Genomic DNA, 18,173 nt, shown 5'->3' with positions numbered 1-18,173 from the left:
ATTGTAAATTTGATTGGGCTATTTGTAGCATTATGCCGAAGAATGGTATCCGAGAGCATAATACCATCACCTCTCCAAATTGATAGCACAATACCATCACCTCTTCAAATTTACATCAGAAAAAAATATATCCCGTTCTATTGAAAACCTAAAGATGTTGGCATAGGCCGGTGCGACAGAAGAGACCATCGCACAGCCTTTAATTTGAACATAAAATTCACTGTTGTAGACAAAAAAATTATTAGTCAAAATTAATTCAAGTAATACACATACAGTAATAAATACACATACAGTATATGTATTCTGTACATGTATATACGGTAACCAAACCTTGAGAACATTTTCAGCTTGAACTTCCCTGTTTATCAACAAGGGAGCTTGCTGAGCATTTCGTTAAGCACACATCGCTGCACCAGCGATGTATGCTAAACAATCTGTCGCTGTCAGTGTTCTCAATTGCCTGCAATAAATCTAGTTAGGCTGTAACGACGCTCGGGACAGTGCATCGCTGTCTCCAGGGGCCATACACACTGAGTGATCTGTGCTTCATTTCTAAGCAATCTAGTTCGGCCCTTGGGCATGGGGCTGAAATCACCCCTTGTATATGCCCCGTTAGATTTAAGGTATCTAAAGAGAGCCACTGACCATGTGTTTTATATATATTCGGTGCAACAATTTTCCCTAGTACATTACAATGTCCCAGTGAGGGCTTATTTTGGTTGGTTACATAAATATCTCAAAGAGCCCATTCAGGAGATGGGGTAAATGATGTACAGTACCTAGAGTGTTCTGTATAGAATAGAAGTGCGAATAAGGGTCTAGAATTTAGCGGCCTCCAGATAACTCCACATACACTGGTAAGGACCTGCATCAGGTGCCTTCCATTTGAAGCCTGTTTGATGAAACCCCCATTCTACAACGCAACCAAGGAGTAATGTTATCTCAGTGCAAAACTTTATAAGACCTGTCAGATCAGCCTTGTAAAAGATGTAAATACGGTTGTATTGTTTGAATTAGGGTTAAGTTCTGTCTGATAAACTATGGGAGCCCTGGGTAGACCACTTTGATGGATGATGCCAGAGGACTGTGCCAGTTGGAGTATATGTGGCCTGTGTGTGTTTGTGTACTATAGAGCTGCATGCTGATGCTCCTGTCTTGCAGACTCGATTGCTGGACGCCATGGAGCCCTGCAACAAGCACCTGACTCAGGATGAGAAGATGCGGAACAGACATAGCGAGTGCTTAATGTACCTGCATGATAAGGAGGTTAACTTCAAGCTGAACTCGCCCTGGCCAGAGAAATTTCAAAGCCTTGAACAGTGCCATGCAAGGTAATGCTGAGTGTACATTGAGGCAGTATATTGATGGGTGTGTTATGAATATACTGTACATGAGTAAGTCTTAAGCATCCCCATTACTGTGAAGCTGCATATAAATACTAGGTCACCTATTTGTAAACCCATCTTGACTGGGGAATATTATTAGGTTAAAGCTTCAGTTGGAAGTGGAAAGAGGACATCCGGGATTACATGGCTGGTGGTTTTTCCAGGACTAATGGTTCATTTGGCATACTGCAGTCTTACTTCAGGGAGCTGAAACTACTACTTCTAGCTGAAGCTAATTTTGCTATTGACATGCTATAGCCATTGACTGTTGTTTTAATGTCCATTCACTTACATTGTCGTATTGCAGGTCTAACAATTACAGAAAATAAGCTATTAATCTGTTTACTTTCCTGATAGGTGTAAAACCATTTCTCTGGATGCTTGGCATGTAGATATGCTGGATAACAAGATCACAATAGTGAACAAGAGTGCACTGTATTTTTGTGGGTTCCCAACTCTGAAACACATCAAGCACAAAGTACGTACGGTCACATATGTGCACTGCTGATTTTAGTTTGTATGTTCTACTACCTAGCTTACTCCTTGGCCGTGTCCCATATCGCCATAATTTTTTCTTGTGATGGCACAATTTCTACATTACAGGATTTTTCTTTGACTAATATTATAACCAATACTCATATCCATTCTCTCATCTCATGTATTCAGTGCTGATGTTTCCTCAACTTTGGCACATCCCTTGCATCTGTAAATTTCCATGGCTCCAATACAAATGACTTCTCTTACAAGCTTTAAGCTAATTATTTTAGATATTACTCCCCTCCTAGCTATACTAATACTAGTATATTATAGCCACTTTCCATCCTCCAATTTGAGCTACACTCACTGCTCTGTTCTTGACACTCTCCTAGACAGAGCTCTGTCTGTCCATTGTTTTTTTGTCTGCATTTATTTTGCCTACCTGCTGGGTCAATGTAATTAGGTGCAACTAAATAAATCAAGTCTGTGAGTAAGTGCAGCTGTATGCCACGCTAGACTTGTGGATTTATGTTTCTAGCCCAATAGGACTGCGGACAAAAATCCACAAGTGGGGGGCAAGTTTGGCTGCCATCATTTTTACAATAGCAACAGCAACTCTCCTCCCTCGTGTGTATTTGAATTGACCTCTGTATGTCCTGTGTTTCTCACTGTGCAGGGGAATTGAGGGATTACCTTTTTAAATGTATTTCATCCTCTAGTGGACAATGGGCTGTGGGCAGAGCCACTGGCGACCGGCACAAAGAAGGTAAACTACTTGAGTGCAACCCAGGCCCTCAAGGCCTCAGTTTTTCTGAGGGTCCCAAGAGGGGCGGAGCTACCCTGTTCTCCACCCCTAGATGGACCCCCTTAATTTGGTTTTCCCATCAGGGGTACCTTCTCTCCTCCTCCTGCAGCTCTGGGTGCCATTACAGCCACACTCCAGCAGAAAAGGGCACCCTGCTTCCCCAAACCCTACTGTTGGGCCAGGTTTGACTTTATGGTACCACACCACATTGGTGGGTATACAGAAGTAGTGTGCTTTCCTTTCCTACTGTAATTTCTCCTACTATTGTGTAATGGGGGGGGGGGGGGGGGGTTGTGTCCGGTACTCTGCAGATGACATGGGTGAACAGTTGTCCTAGCCGGACTGACAGTGGATTGGACAGTTTCCCTTTCTTCAGCTATGTGAGCCGGCATGGGTGAGCCAGCATGGGTGTAGGGTATCTTCTCTTCGATTCAAGGCTTATTTCAGGTGTCTAGCTCCCTGCAGGACCTGCTAGGTCCATCGACTAAGAGCAAGGAGGACAGATCTAGTCCACCTTCCGGGCCAATACCGGATGCCTCGGAGGAACCATTGGAGGGGCAGGTGGAATTGGACAATTCAGAGGCGGGTTAGGGTCCACTACAAGACGAGCAAATGACCCAGTCATGGGTCAATGTTTTGATTTAAGGTGGTCCGTCCATCACTCAAGATTAATGATCCGGGTCAACCTTCGGCTACTAAAGTGCCTTTCTTCAAATGGAAGAAAATAGACCCAGTGATTTCTGCTCCATCCACCCTGCTGGTAGACCCCCGGGCCTAGGAATGTTCCCATTTCCAGGCATCTGGCGTCCTTATACCCCTTACTTTCACAAGAGCGCAAGAAATGGGAAACTCCTCCACAGGTGGATGCACATGTGGTCTAATTGGTGAAGTCGCCTTCTTCACCCATTCCCACAGTAGCGACTCTAAAAAGATTTTGTGGATAGCAAACGACCGCATTGGTGCTGGCGTCTCAGCTCATCCAACGTTTTCTTCTGCCTGGGTAGCAAAGGCTATTGGCAACTAAGCTGATGACCTGGAATATATTAATTCAGGTACTCGGCGGTCGGATTCCTTTCTTTCGTGGATCGCATTAGAGAGGCATCCACGTACTTTAGTGATGCTGCTCTGGACTCTGCTTCTATTTCTTCAAAGATTTCCTCCTCTATTGCCGCTAGACGCGCCCTTTGGCTGTGTACTTGGACCCTGGATTCTGACTCCAAAAAGGCTTTGGTAGTGTCTTCATTCTTGGGCAATACTAGATAGGATTGTGGCAACAGTGTGCTGCCACTCCCTAGGAATGGTTCCCTGGTGCTTCGTCAAGCTAAGCTTCTTCTTTCTAGAGAGGAAAAGGTCCAGACGGACAATGCTACAGCTGTGGATTACATCAATCTTCAGGTTGGAACCTGAAGCAAGGCTGCCATGAGGTCCTTCTGATCCTCTCTTGTGCAGAACGCCACTTAAAAGCTCTGTCTGCTGTGTACAGCTGGCAAGATGTACATGCTGGGATATGGGCACTTCATCCCTTAGTATTCAGGGCCTTAGCTACCCGTTGGGGCCGGCCCCAGATAGACCTAATGGCCTCTCGCTTGAACCACAAGCTTCCCTGTTACGTGTCCTGAACACAAGACTGGGAAGCCCTCCTAGTAGACACGCTGCAGTAGCCGACCAGTATCATCTACGTATTTCCCTGGAGGCTCTGCTGCCACGACTTCTAGGTTATCTGATACAGGAACCCATGGTTGCCATTCTGGTTGCTCCCAACTGGCATCACCACGCTTGGTACGCTAACATCCTGGGGCTCGCTATCTGTTATCGCAGGGCCTGTGCCTTCACTTTAATCTGGGACGGCTATTGAAAGAGCAGTCCTGAGAGCTAAAGTGTTTTTTTTTTTTTTTTGGGATGCACTCATCCAGACTATGATATCGTTGCCGAAACCTCCTTCGGAGCACATTGAACACTTTTGCATATCTGACTTGTTGGCACTGTCTCATGTGCCCCTTTATCTGATCTTTCATACTGATTGGGCGGTTATCCAGACTCACCTCAGCTACTGTAACTCTCAAAGGTGGTATCTCTCTTCCATATCAATAAGGAGGTTGTGGTGCTGACTTTTCTACCATCTCCAGGTTCCTCTGACCTCAGTTATTGAATGTTGGTCGGGTACTTAGGGTTTACATCATCATCACTCAGGAGTTACATAAGACAGATTCCATCTTTGTCCTTTATGACGCCAACAAAGTAGGTTGCTCTGAATTTAAGCAGACACTGGCTCACTGACTGCATCTTACCATTCACCAAGCTTATGTTTTGGCTCGACGACCCATACCTGCTTTGGTCACTGCTCACTTGACGCAATCGTTTGGTTCTTACTGGGCAGGTCACTCTGGAGTTTCTGCAGAGCAGCTTTGCTGCATTGAGTTGTTTCTATTGTTTTGACACTTTCACTGCGGCTGATTTTGATTTGCCCGTAATGTAATTTCTGGAGCATTCCCTTCAGTGAGTGTACAGCTTTGGGATGTCCCATTGTCCACCAGAGGATGAAAGAAATAACTGGATTTTTGTTCTTGCTTGTAAAATCTTTATTTCTGAATCCATGGTTGACACTGGGCACCCACCCTAACATCCCTGACTGGCTTAGAGGTTACAATCCATATCTAGTCTGGTGTACATTCTGGTTTAGTTTCTTTCCTTTTCTCCTTTCCTGTACTTCTTGAGATTTTCGGAGCCAAATTGGGGCCTTGAGAGCTGGGTAAGGGGGAGGGGAGTAGGGGCCTGGGCTGCACTCAAGAAGTTTGCCTGTTGCCTATGGCTCCACCCACACCCCATTGTTCCAGTGTCCACCATGGATTCTGAAAAAAGGATTTTACAGGTAAGGATAAAATCCAGTTATTTGTTCTAAAAAAAGTCTGAATGAAAACCTACACATCACAATGTTTTGAATTTATTTTGTGTATTTGTGATAATTATGTGTAACCATATTGTGTGTACTTTTAGTTCTCGCTGAAGAAATCTGGAGTTCAGGTTTTCCAACAGAGCAGCCGAGGCGAGAACATGATTTTGGAGATTTTGGTAGATGATAATGCGGAGCAAACTGTAAGTAACCAGTGTTGCCAGCCAGCCAGACATTTAGCATGTAGGTGCTTTTATACATTGGTTCTGTTACACATGTCTGCCTTGTCTACAGGAAGTGGAAGGTGTGGCCTCTGCAGTGCTTGGGAAGTCTGTATTTGTGAATTGGCCCCACCTTGAAGAAGCTCGCGTTGTTGCAGTGTCCGATGGAGAAATGAAGTACGTGAGATCTTCTGATTTTGCCGGTGCCGCAAACCTTGAAATGCATTTGGGAGACATTGGTTTAGATGTAGCATTTCCATTCTTTGTTTTTTCTCTCAGCCTTTGTTGTGTGAATAATATTACTTTTATTTATTTTAGGTTCTATTTAAATGAACCTCATGGAACCCAGAAGCTCTACATTGGTGAGTCGGTCCCACCAACTAAAGTAGCTTATGTCGGTGACAAAGAGCGAAACAACTGGGTGAAGGATGTGCAAGGGATCTCTGAATTGTAAGTCCATACCACAAGGAAGATGTAACAATAACCAGTTTGCTTCTGCCTCTAATCAATTGTATTCTATTTTCACTATCCTTAGAAGATACCTACATTTGTTGCATCTATGGCTTTATGTTTTAAATATTCCATAATGATTTATTTTTTAAAATTTCATGAAGCTACCAGAGAAGAAAAGGAGTGATAATCAATGAAACCTCTGTGGTGCTGAGTGCTCAGCTGCTTACTGGTCGCCGATACCAGATAACACAGAATGGAGAGGTTTATCTGGAGAAACAGTGGTCCAAGCAGGTTCTCCCCTTTGTATATCAGGCAATTGTCAAAGTAGGTGATTCCGGACATTTTGCAAATGACTCAAAACATCCTGGCACTATATTATTTGGCAGTGTGGGATTAATTGTTTATTTTTTGTCCACAGGACATTACTGCTTTTGAGTCTGGCTTTTCTAAATTCGAGACTCTGTGTGACCTCTTCTCACCTGGGATTACAGTCTTCATGCTGGGCATACCCTACTATGGATGCATGGGAGAGGTACAGTATATGGGCTGTAATGAGATTTGTATGCTTTCCGTTAAATGTTTATCATTAAGCTAAATCTATTCCAAACAGGCTTTTTTTTAAAAATGTGTATCTATCTATGTGTGTGTGTATGTATGTATGTATGTATGTATGTGTGTGTCTGCCTGTCGTCCATCTGTGTGTCTCCGAAACACTGTCATCTGTTGGCAGTGAGTGAAACTACATCTTTCTCACACACATGCACAAACTCAGAGGCAATCACAAGGTAGCAGACTAGCTTTCTAAGCATTTGCTTTGAGTGTTTTTAAAAGAAATGAGTCCAAACAATCTCAAGCGCTCTATTCAACTGCTGCTGCTGAACCCTAATAGGAAAAGTCAATCCTATTGTGTTTCCAAAAAACAATTCAAGCGGTATATCTAAGAGTTAACTGCAGCACTGGTTGTATATGTCCCAGACTTTTTGTAGGATATGCAGGAAAAGGTATAAAATATTTTCAATATGCATTTTTGAAATATATAGTCTCCACAATTTTCTTAAAAATAACAGTCTCTTTATTTTCACAAACCAACAGATCAGAATTTTTTTTCTTCTCACGAAAAAATAAAAAATATACTTTTTTTTCTCGTTTAAGGGGAAGGAACTGTTTTTATGTGTATATTTTTTATTCTTGAGAAGAAAAAAAAAATTCTGATCTGTTGGTTTGTGAAAATAAAGAGACTTGTTATTTTTAAGAAAATCGTGGAGACTATATATTTCAAAAATCCATATTGAAAATATTTTATACCTTTTCCTGCATATCCTACAAAAAGTCTGGGATATATACAACCAGCTCTGCAGTTAACCCTTAAGGTGTGTACACACGGCAGATCCTGCCGTGAGATGCGAGTCCTGATGCGATCAGATGTATCAGGACTCGCATCTCACGACATGCTAGAGGGGCACAATTTAGACCAGTGGTAGCCAACCCTAGCCCTCGAGAGCTACCAACAGTTCACATTTTCCAGACAACCTTGCTGCTGCACTCATTAATCACTGACACATTTTAAAAGATACACAGATGGAGCTAATTAGCTCACTTGTGATTCTGTGAGGAGATCTGCAAAACATGCACTGTTGGTAGCTCTCGAGGACTAGGGTTGGCTACCCCAGATTTAGACTATATAGTGCAGATCTGCACTATTAAGTCTTGCCTGCCCTCTCTACCTGGCCACCGCTTTGCGCTCACACGGGAGCGCGCATCGGGCTCGCAAGCCCTAAAAAAGCGTGCGATTTGCATGCGATATGGCTTCTGATGTTCACTATATCGGGAACATCGGAAGCCAAATCTTACCATGTGTACACACTATTAGATATACTGCTTGAAAGGCTTATTTGTGTGTGTGTGTGTGTGTGTGTGTGTGTGTGTGTGTGTGTGTGTGTGTGTGTGTGTGTGTGTGTGTGTGTGTGTGTGTGTATGTATGTATGTATGTATGTATTTTTCAACATTAACATTGGTATTTATATATTTTTTTTCTTTCAAGTACCTTTCTGTGAAAAGTCTTTGTCTGATTTTCACACCTCTAGGTACAAGACTCATCGGATGTTCTCAATGAGAACAGAATTCGTGTTCTTTTTAACATTCCCTGTGAGCCTCAGCTAGATGCCTTAATACAGAACCAGCATGTAAGTCCATTACTTTTTACTGCGTGTGCTGCCCTACTGGTTACATTCATTGATTACTTACTTAATACATATTGAATTTCTATTTGCAACTTGTGTTCAGTATTTCAAGTTGTGATGGCAAATCTATTGTAACATTGCTTTGAGTGTTGAATAAATGATCAGTTCTATTATTTCACCACACAGATTCAGATATTTGGCTTAGCCATAGGCAGGGGCTGGCTGGGAACTTTTAGCCTGTGGCTCAAGTACAGAGCATCGGCCCTTAAGTAAAGGCCAAAATAGAGGTTCGGATCCTGATCAGCGAGCAATGCAACATTCGGGTCAAAAAACAGTAAAAAAAACCCAGATCAACCTTTTGGCTGTTGACCTAGACCATGTTGACCTTGTCCCATGTTGACCTTTCAGCATGTCGACCTAGTGGTGTCGACCTAATGACGGTCGACCAGCTTATGGTCGACCTTATGAGCCACACCCGCTTCCTGGGGGCTGCTTTCATGATCAGAAATTGGTATCTGCTGCGGTCTCTGCTTGTTACACCTGTTTTCCCACATAATTGCATTAATAAATATGCCTCAAAGTGAGACAAAGCTGTCAGATGCTTGCTTGGTCTGTATTCTAGTTTAGCTCAAGAAATAAAAGTAAATGTATGGATAGGACTAGTTTTATGTCTGAAATGTCATTCAGTTTAATAAAGTTTTATATAACAGATGTCCACAGTTTGAACATTGTTACTACATCATTTTAAAAGTGTTTGCTTGGAAAATGCACTGTGATTCGTACTGGTGTAAAGAATACTGTTCCTCTCAATCCAGGCAGGATTTCACAGAACATGTACATTAACTGGTTCCAAATCCAATATACCTCTGATAGTATTGCAGTAATTGTTCTAAATGAATGAAAGGCCTGACTATTGCTTTTGTGGCAGAGTGTACAGTTTTAGTTATTTCATTTTGGGTTGTTTTTTTGTTTTTTTTCAGAAATTTTCTGTAAAATATAATCCTGCCTATGTCTTGGCAAATCGTCTTGGAGTGAGCGCTTACCTTGTTTCCAGGTTTACTGGAAGTATTTTTATTGGCAGAGGATCCAAACGAAAGTAAGTATTACTTTAAGTAAACTTTAGCTTATGACTTTTATTATGTTTCCTACAGCTTCTTAAATAAAATACATAGACTCATCTTGCAGGCAGGGCCGGCTCTACTTTTAGACAGTTATCTGGGTACTCCAGAATCTGTGTGGGGCATCCTTGTTGAACTTAGTGCAAACGGCAGGTGTTGATCGTCCAAGGCATCCCCTCTACACTTTCACCAGAGGTTCTGGAATCATTATTATTGGTGGGAGCATTAAGCTTAAAAATATTGACCTATCTTCTAACATCCCAATCTACTAGAGGGGGGTATAGCGTGATGGTATCAACACCTGATTGAGGCCACAAGGAGAGGGTTGTTTCCTTCACAGTCTAAATGGGTATCTGACCTACCCTAATGTATTTACTGAAACAATTTGGAAAGACATCAAGGTACTTCAAGTTAGTTCACAGAGTTTACTTCACCCCGGAACGACTCCATAAGATCTGGCCTGAGACTTCTCCTTGTTGTTGGAGGAATAGTGGGATGGTTGGAGACATACTTCATATCTTTTGGCGGTGCCCATTAATGCAGTCTCTCTGGCAAGAGGTTTTTTCTCTAATTCCCAAGGTGCTCAGTCATTTTCCTGGTAAATCCCCTGTTAGCTCTCTTCCATTATTACCCCGATAAAATGTCAAGGGGTGACAGATATCTTTTGGGACATATTCTAATAGCTGTAAAGACTTCTATAGCTCAATTGTGGAAGTCTGCCGCGATCCCCAATATATTAATGACTGAGCATAAGATCCACAAACACTTTGTCTTCGAGACAGCAGACAGTAAATATTCCTCCTCGGCTACCTCCATCCACATGAAATGGTATAAGTGGACCTTGTATAAGGAGAAGTCCGGTCCACCCTCTACCTTTTAATACTCCTGTAGATCTATTAGTACTTCACTCTCCTGGCCTGACTACGAGCCCTAGTCAGCCACACAGGCATTAGTGAATTCGATAATTTTGCTATATCGCTGAATTATATATGTAACCGTATATATTTGTACCTGATGTTATGTCATTTAATGTTGGTCTTACTCTCTGTACTCCCCCCCCCCTTTTGTTTTGCTACATAATTGTATATATAAAAATGAACGTCTGATACTGGATGCGCATCTAGAACCAGCATAGGTTTTATGGCGTCCATAATCAGCTGTGCAACTGATTAACAGCTGTTATACATGGTCCCAGTTACAAAGGACTATTTAACAGTCAATTATTTTTGAAAAAGATGCTTGTGGGAAAAGATGCTTCTGAAGAAAGATGCTGGTGGTGGAAATTACAGGTGCTAGGAGTTAGATTATCACAGCGTTGTAATAGTAGCTGGTGAGGAGGAGGAGCTGATGAAGAATAGATGCTTATAGGCTGAGCTAACTGAGGCATCCTGGAGTATGGAGCAAATGGATGTTTATGTAAAACATCCATTCGCAGCAAGTGCATGGGAACACACGCTGCAAATGGGTTGCGGCATGGCCACCATTCGCAAGGTGGAGTTTGGTGGACTTACAAGGCTGCGAATTCCGAACTCGCACCCTTCGCTGGGCCAAGTTCTCTTAAAAATTGCATGCAACCCTATGGAGGTGCGGGCACTTTTAAGCGAATTCAGTCTGCCGAATCATCCGCAACTAATAGGATCGACCCCTAATACGGAGCTTGATCTTCAGATTGTAAGCGCTCATGGTATTAGAGATGCATTTCCTTCCATATCTAATACTATCCTCTCCTCATTGCTAACAAGAGCAATGGGATTAGCCACCCTGCTACTGATGAGGGTCTTATTACTGCTGATGTAGCAATGTCATAAACCTTGTTCTTTTTCTGCTATGTTTTATCCTGTGTCTTATTTATATTGTGTGTGTGTTCCTACTGTTATGGTTTATGGACATTGTAATGTGCTGCGGACCTCTTGTAGTGCTATGTACATAAAGGATAATAATCCTTTCACAAAACCTTGTTTAAAATAAAGTCCAAGTAACGGTTCTATGGGCTGGTTCGCACCAGTCATTAAATGTAATGTGATTTGGGATAACTTTGCCACGTGCTGTTTGTTTCAGTCCCCATGGAGAACAAAAAGCAAATGTGGGCCTAAATTTGAAATTCAATAAGAAAAATGAAGAGGTCCCTGGCTACACCAAGAGAGTCGGCACTGAGTGGACATACTCCTCTGCTGTAGAGCAGCTGCTGGGTGAATATACAGAGAGGTATGTGATCTCACACAGGAAACTAATTGTCTGTGAACATTCAGATGTACCCTCACACACTATTGCTGCAGTTGCGCCAAACCTCCTTTCTGGCTGCGCCAGGTCCCACAAGACTCTGCTTCTGCTAAGCAACTTATTCTCCTGATTCTCGCAATGTCATGGGACAAAACCGAGGTAGCAACAATATAAAATGGTGGCTATCAGTGTCTACAACTACATAGTGTAACAGTATATGTAGAATGATCCCCAAATGTTTAACATTTGAGATGCAAATAGATTGCAAGCTAAAGTTTAGAAAAGGTTATTTAGCTTTGTGCTCAGGGTCACTCTGGTTGGACGCACACTATACTCAAACAAGCCACAACTACATTGGTTGTAGCCAGTGCTATTGTTGTAGGAACATAGGTTCAGGAACTGTGGGCTGGGGCAGTAAGTGGGGGGTGATGTGGGAGGAGCTACAAAATGGGCGCGGCATCAATTGGTGCATTACATTTTTTTAAAACCTACAATTCCTCCCAACAGTGCCAGTAACATAACAACTCCCAGCAGCAAAGTGTAGAATTCCCAAAAAACAGGGGTGTAGCCTCACAACAAGGGGCACAGCATTGCAGGAAAAAACTACCTTATACCGCAGTTTTGCAACCTGCACGCCGAGAATTGACCACCACAAGAAAAACCTTGATTCATGCCCATTACATTATGTAATTTTTCCGCCTCATAATAGTGCCCATTATACATGATACCAACAACTGTAATGTCCATTACATGTTATGCCACACAGTGCAGATACACAAATGCCCCCCACAGTGCAAATGACCCTCACTTACAAATTCAATCAGCCTGCCATGCCTCCGCCTCCTGAGTCCATCCTGCGAGCCGCCGCCTCCCCTCCCAATACTCGCTCCTCAGCACGGCGTCCACTACCCACCGGCGCCAACTCAGTGAGGAGACTGAGCGCACCGATGCGCCACGGTGATGCACAGTGGATGCGCTTGGGGTTATTCTTATGGCGGTACGCCATACCGCCACGGGGCTGTGGGGGCTAGGCCAGGAGGTTCCGTAATTCCGTTCTAGGTAACCTCATTTTTCAGGTAAGCTTCAGGAACGGCGTTCCGGCACAAAAATAGCCCTGGTTGTAGCCATATATAACTTAATGAAGTAAGTCTAAGAAGCTTTAAGGACTGAACTATTACAAACATCCATTCAATATATTTTTTTATCTGTTTACTGAAACAAGACATTACTACATACAGATGGAGCCACACTCATCCAAGTGAGGGTTTTGGCGTGCAGCTTTTGTAGCGTGCTCAGACATGCTGAGGGCCATTGAGGCACGCCATACAATATGCATGCAATACACTTTGCCACCATTGAGTAGTTAATGCTCCACTAATCCGGCGGTGGATTTATATACAGTACAGTACAGTACTGATGGAGCCGCGCCACTTGCCGAGAATGGGACGCGCTTGCACCCGAGAAGCTTGAGCATCATTCTCTGTGAATGGCGCTGCGGCTCTATTGGTACAGTACAATGCAAGCTTGGGCAAATGGGCCATGTAATGTATAGTGGTCAGGGGGAGCATCCGGTACCCTAGACAAATTATTTCATAAACCTAGTGTCCTGCAGTTCCCATAGATGATGCAGCACACAGTAAGCATAACTGATGGCATAAGATCACTCTTTACGTAGACTCGTGAGCACGGGTCACTATCATCACGTGTCATAGGCTAGTGGATAAGTGTGCCACTCTCTGTGTTCAGTGACCCATCGCCCGTGTTTTTGATAGTGTAATGAGATGCTGGTCACCCCCACCTCTCACATAACCCTTCCTCCTCCCCTGGGAGACTGCATTTTTCATAGTCAAAAAAGCCAGTGTGAATACTGTCAATTGCGTCCAAGTCCCCTAGCCAGAAACCCCTGCATGCTGGGCAGACGATTGAAGGGGACTCTACACACGGTTGCTTGCTGCTTCCCTTGCTGACAGTGTTTTGGCATCCAGGAACTTAGGGAGGAGCTTTTATCTCTCCCCGTTATACTTCTAGAGATATCACTTATAGCTGTATCCATTACAGCACAGTACAATAAAAGCTGTTCATGCTACTTAGTATGCAGAGTGCTGCTTAGTACGCAAAGTCCTGTGGGTTTCCGCTAGCTTGTGTGTCTCCGATGTTCTCACTAGGTCACCATATGTAACTCTCCAAAATCCTGCAGTATACTCACTAATGTAATAACTGGATATGACTCAGTGCATGTTTAACAAACCATCAGCCAGTTTGTTAGAAGAGGACAAATTGCTCTAATTCCTTCAACAACAAGTTTTTGTTTTTTAATTGGTCAGGACCAGTCCTACAAATGGCCCAGTACTAGGCAAAACCCAGTCTTCCTGCTTTAACTGGTTATGGGTTGAGAAGACCGGGGTCTGCTTTTGTTTAAGCATAGTTTTAGTTTGTCCTGTATAACTGGGCTCTTTCCTTTTTGTGTCCAGTCTATTTGCTAAGCATTCCCGGCTTTGGCCATCTCTTACTGCCCTCCTTATTTGAGCACTTCCTATATAATTCCCCACCAGAACCTGTCATCTTTTTATTGAGAACTAAGGACTTCGCCACAGAGTACAGCTCTGTCCATCAAGGATTTCTTGTCATTGATAAGCCCACATGAGAAGGACTCTAGAGCAGGCATGTCCTAACTGTGGCCCTCCAGCTGTTGTGAAACTACACATTCCAGCATGCCTTGCCATAGTTTTAGCATTCCCTAATGGCAAGGCATGATGGGACTTGTAGTTTCACAACAGCTGGAGGGCCATAGTTTGGACATGCCCGCTCTAGAGGTTTGTGCTCTGCTCTCCACCTAGGGCCTTTCTGCATCAGTCTACAATATGTATTTTTTTCTTTGCATTAGCAGATGTCTACTTAGGGTGTTAAGTTTAGGTAATATGGCATCAAATGATCTTCTGTTTTTCCTTATCCAGGTACCCTGAGCTCTTCACATACATTTCAAAGACCAGCCAAGATGACGTATTCTATGAGGATGACATTTGGCCTGGAGAAGATGAAAATGGGTGAGAAATCGAGTGTTTTACAAATGCTGTGACAGTATCTGTTTATCTGCCGGGTAACCCATTCTTTCCTTGGTTACAGTGCAGAGAAAGTTCAGGAGATAGTCGGCTGGCTGAAGGCTCACCCCGTCAGCTTGCTGTCGCGCTCGTCATGTGATTTGCAAATTTTGGATGCTGCTATTGTGGAGAAAATTGAAGAGGAGGTTGCAAGGTATAAGGTAAGGCTCATTAATCGCTGCCATTGCCAAGTGCTAGGTATCAGTGGAAGAGTGCGTCATTATACTGTAACATACTTTGCAAGAGGTAATATATTTGTTCTTTCAGACCAAGAAGAGCAATAAGAAGGTGCGGGTGACTGTGAAGCCACATTTATTGTTTCGGGTAAGTTTTGTATGTACAATCAACGTATGTTTCCTATAAATTTTGGCCCACCTTGGTATTGTTTGAGATGAAGACAATTTGCAGCTCATGCACTGCTGCAGATAAGGACCTAGTTGCTTACAGGAAAGGCAGTGTAGGATTTATAGCTGTAATGTGAAGTTCTGCTTACACAAACCTATATATTCCATGTAATTGTTCGTTCCATGTCATGTTTCCTCTTAACAGCCACTTGCACAGCAGCATGGCGTCGTTCCAGACAGAGATGCAGATTTCCGACTGTTTGACCGCGTGGTCAATGTACGGGAGAGCTTCTCTGTCCCATTAGGGCTTAGAGGAACCATTGTTGGAATCAAAGGAGGTAAGGAAAATCTGTGAATGAGGGTTCTACAGTCTCTGTTGTAGAAAACATTACATTTTGTAGACCACACAAGTGTTGGTAGTAGGGTAAATTTTGTAACTTTGTTTATTTGCAGCTGAGCGTGATGTTGATGTTCTGCTTGAAGTATTGTTTGATGAAGAATTCCCCGGTGGTTTAACACTGAGGTATTGATGTAAAAAGGCTTATTGTGCTGTTATCCGGTAAATGTGTAAAGAATAATGTTCTCCTTAATGTGTACTCTTTTTACATGGGTTCTTGCAGGAGTTCCCAGTTCAGAGGCTATCGTTTACCAACAAGTGCCTTAATCAACCTTTCCCACGGTAATCGTACAGAGAGCGGAGGGCAGAAGTTGACTGCTATAGTAAAACCACAACCAGCCATCAATCACTATTCTCCTTACTCCCCTGAATTATCTGCAGGAGGATCACAAAAAGGCCACCTTGGTGCCCTAAACCACTCTCCACGCTCCCCCTTCATTCCCACCAGGGTAAGAATCTCTGCCACTAATAACACACACCGTAAAAATGACCAGCTGCAGTAATTGACAGTGTGTATGTGTGTTTGAAAAAAAAAATATATATATTTTTTCCCTTTACAATGTTCAAACTAGAAATATTACTGAAAATGGATTTGGATTAATCTTTTTAAATACAGGGCTTTTAAAATGAAAGTATCCCTACTTACAGCACTCTGGTGTGAGTTTGAAGTCTCGGAATGAACAGAAATTTGAACTTTGAAATACATTTTTTTTTTTTTTATATATTATTTATAAATGTCACATGATACATATCACTTGAAAAGCACTACAATAGTTTGAATGTTTCGTACATAGTAGTCACCAAACCAAGGCCATGATCTTTAATTCTGCATTTCCGATCTGGCGGTACCGCTGGTCAGTCTTCCCGGTGTACTGTAACTGGTTCTGCGAAAACCTTAAACCCAAATGTTGCATAGGGGGAGGCCTAGTGATTGGTGTGGCCAAGTTATCTAAAACTAACAACTGCTTTTTCAGGAAAGTGTTACCTTGGCGATTGTTTATGCGCTCTTAAAAATGATTTGTTTCACACCTGGGGTCAATGTATATTTTTGCTTCAACAAATAGCTTAGGCATCCTTAGTCCAACATCTCCTCAATACAAAGGTTAGCACTCACTCCCAAGAGTTCTACAGTAAGTACGGATACGTTCATCTTAACAGCCCTGTGTATAGTAAAGTCCCATTTTTGTACAGTGATTACTCAGAAATGTGACCGTTACCAACTGCACACAACTTGTGAGAGACTGGTCACTACCCACCACCAAGCTCCTTCTCAAGCCCCGTTTATCACTCACTGTAGGGTTTAACTATTGCGCCTTTTTGGTTTTCCCTGTATTTAATGTAATAGTCGCCCAATGAAAAGGTCACCATTATTTGGACTTTTTCCTACTTTACGATCTACGTGGGCTCCATTTGGAGCATAAGTGTGCCAAACTAAACGGTAGCAGAACAAGGTACTTGGCATGAAGCATGGCAAGTGTATGCAGTACAATAATTGGGGGTCCACCTGCTTAAGTGTTTTCTTTGAGATCATTTTTATTTTTAAAGTCATGTTCACCCTTTGCTTGTGTTGATGTTGTGCATGTCGATCGTCTGCTGTCGACCTAGACATTGTCTGTGACCTATACCACACTCCCAGGGTAACCTGCAGTCAATGATCAGTATGGCTGTAGTAATTCATCAGATAATACGAGTTGTGCAGGATCGTCAACCTTCCCGATCACTTGTAGGATGGCAGAACCTGTCTAGCTTGGTGTAGTGGCATGATCCATTGCAGAATTACTTCAGTGGCCTGAGTATTTTTGTTGGAAGAGTTACCAAATTTCTTCCACTTTCTTAGGCTCTCCAAAACCATAAGTGCAGTCAGGAGTTATTGCCCTGGCATACCTCCCAACATGATGCTCTGCAGAAGGGACAGAATGCTCGATTCCTGGACTTTCCTCTTCATTTATGATTGTAATCACCTGTGTAAAAACCTCTTTCTGATCCATTTGCCTGTTTAAAATAGGTGATGGCAGTTATACATTAAGAGGGAAGTCCAGGAAATAGAGCATTGTGTCCCTCCTGGAGAGGGTCATGTTGGGAGATATGCCCTCGTCCCAAAATCTGCTGAAGTCCTCTGTTTTGACTCCAGCATGTACCTGGTACAGAAACCAGGTTTGGTTTATAGTCTAATTCTGAGTCTCAAATCCCAAAGCTTTACACTTGGTGTCCGGCCTTCTTCTTCTAAATGTTCTCATGCTCAGATCAATGCTAAGGGTGCTGCTCTAAGCCAAATCATTTCTTTGAGGTGAACGAAGTAGAATTCATTCTGACAATACCTCAGGCCTAAAAGGTTTCCATCATGATCAGAACCAGAAAGTGGTCTCTTCCAAAAACTTTTGAGTTTAAATTTGGAGTATATACTGTACATCGCTTGGTGGGAGCGAAGAAGTTTAACACCTGTGTTTAATTTGTATGTGTGTGTGTGTGTGTGTGTGTGTGTGTGTGTGTGTATACTTACTTTGAATTGCAACTTTGTTATTCCAGCATTGCAGCTTTCCCACTGATCCTCCATACATTTGCCCAATTCTACTGGTTGATAATTT

General features: G+C 42.8%; 1 protein-coding gene across 2 annotated transcripts in view; it reads left to right on the top strand.

Annotated features, from left to right (window-relative positions):
• XRN1 (5'-3' exoribonuclease 1) overlaps positions 1-18,173 on the top strand; it is a 76,667-nt gene that overhangs the window by 42,076 nt on the left and 16,418 nt on the right. The window contains exons 16-32 of one of the 2 annotated variants that reach the window (XM_083177988.1): positions 1,162-1,331; positions 1,743-1,863; positions 5,662-5,760; positions 5,852-5,955; positions 6,097-6,228; positions 6,393-6,555; positions 6,650-6,763; positions 8,316-8,414; positions 9,392-9,507; positions 11,588-11,734; positions 14,704-14,793; positions 14,873-15,008; positions 15,115-15,171; positions 15,397-15,529; positions 15,645-15,714; positions 15,812-15,870; positions 15,970-16,037. In XM_083177988.1, the coding sequence (XP_083034114.1) occupies positions 1,162-1,331; positions 1,743-1,863; positions 5,662-5,760; positions 5,852-5,955; positions 6,097-6,228; positions 6,393-6,555; positions 6,650-6,763; positions 8,316-8,414; positions 9,392-9,507; positions 11,588-11,734; positions 14,704-14,793; positions 14,873-15,008; positions 15,115-15,171; positions 15,397-15,529; positions 15,645-15,714; positions 15,812-15,870; positions 15,970-16,037 (1,878 nt within the window). Of the gene's footprint in view, positions 1-1,161; positions 1,332-1,742; positions 1,864-5,661; positions 5,761-5,851; positions 5,956-6,096; positions 6,229-6,392; positions 6,556-6,649; positions 6,764-8,315; positions 8,415-9,391; positions 9,508-11,587; positions 11,735-14,703; positions 14,794-14,872; positions 15,009-15,114; positions 15,172-15,396; positions 15,530-15,644; positions 15,715-15,811; positions 16,038-18,173 lie in introns of both variants that reach the window. The other variant, XM_083177987.1, reaches the window with a different exon arrangement.

Source organism: Crinia signifera, chromosome 3 (genome assembly GCF_055691185.1).
Source record: "Crinia signifera chromosome 3, ASM5569118v1, whole genome shotgun sequence".
Classification (NCBI taxonomy): Eukaryota; Metazoa; Chordata; class Amphibia; order Anura; family Myobatrachidae; genus Crinia; species Crinia signifera.
This window is presented reverse-complemented; position numbering and strand designations above follow the sequence as displayed.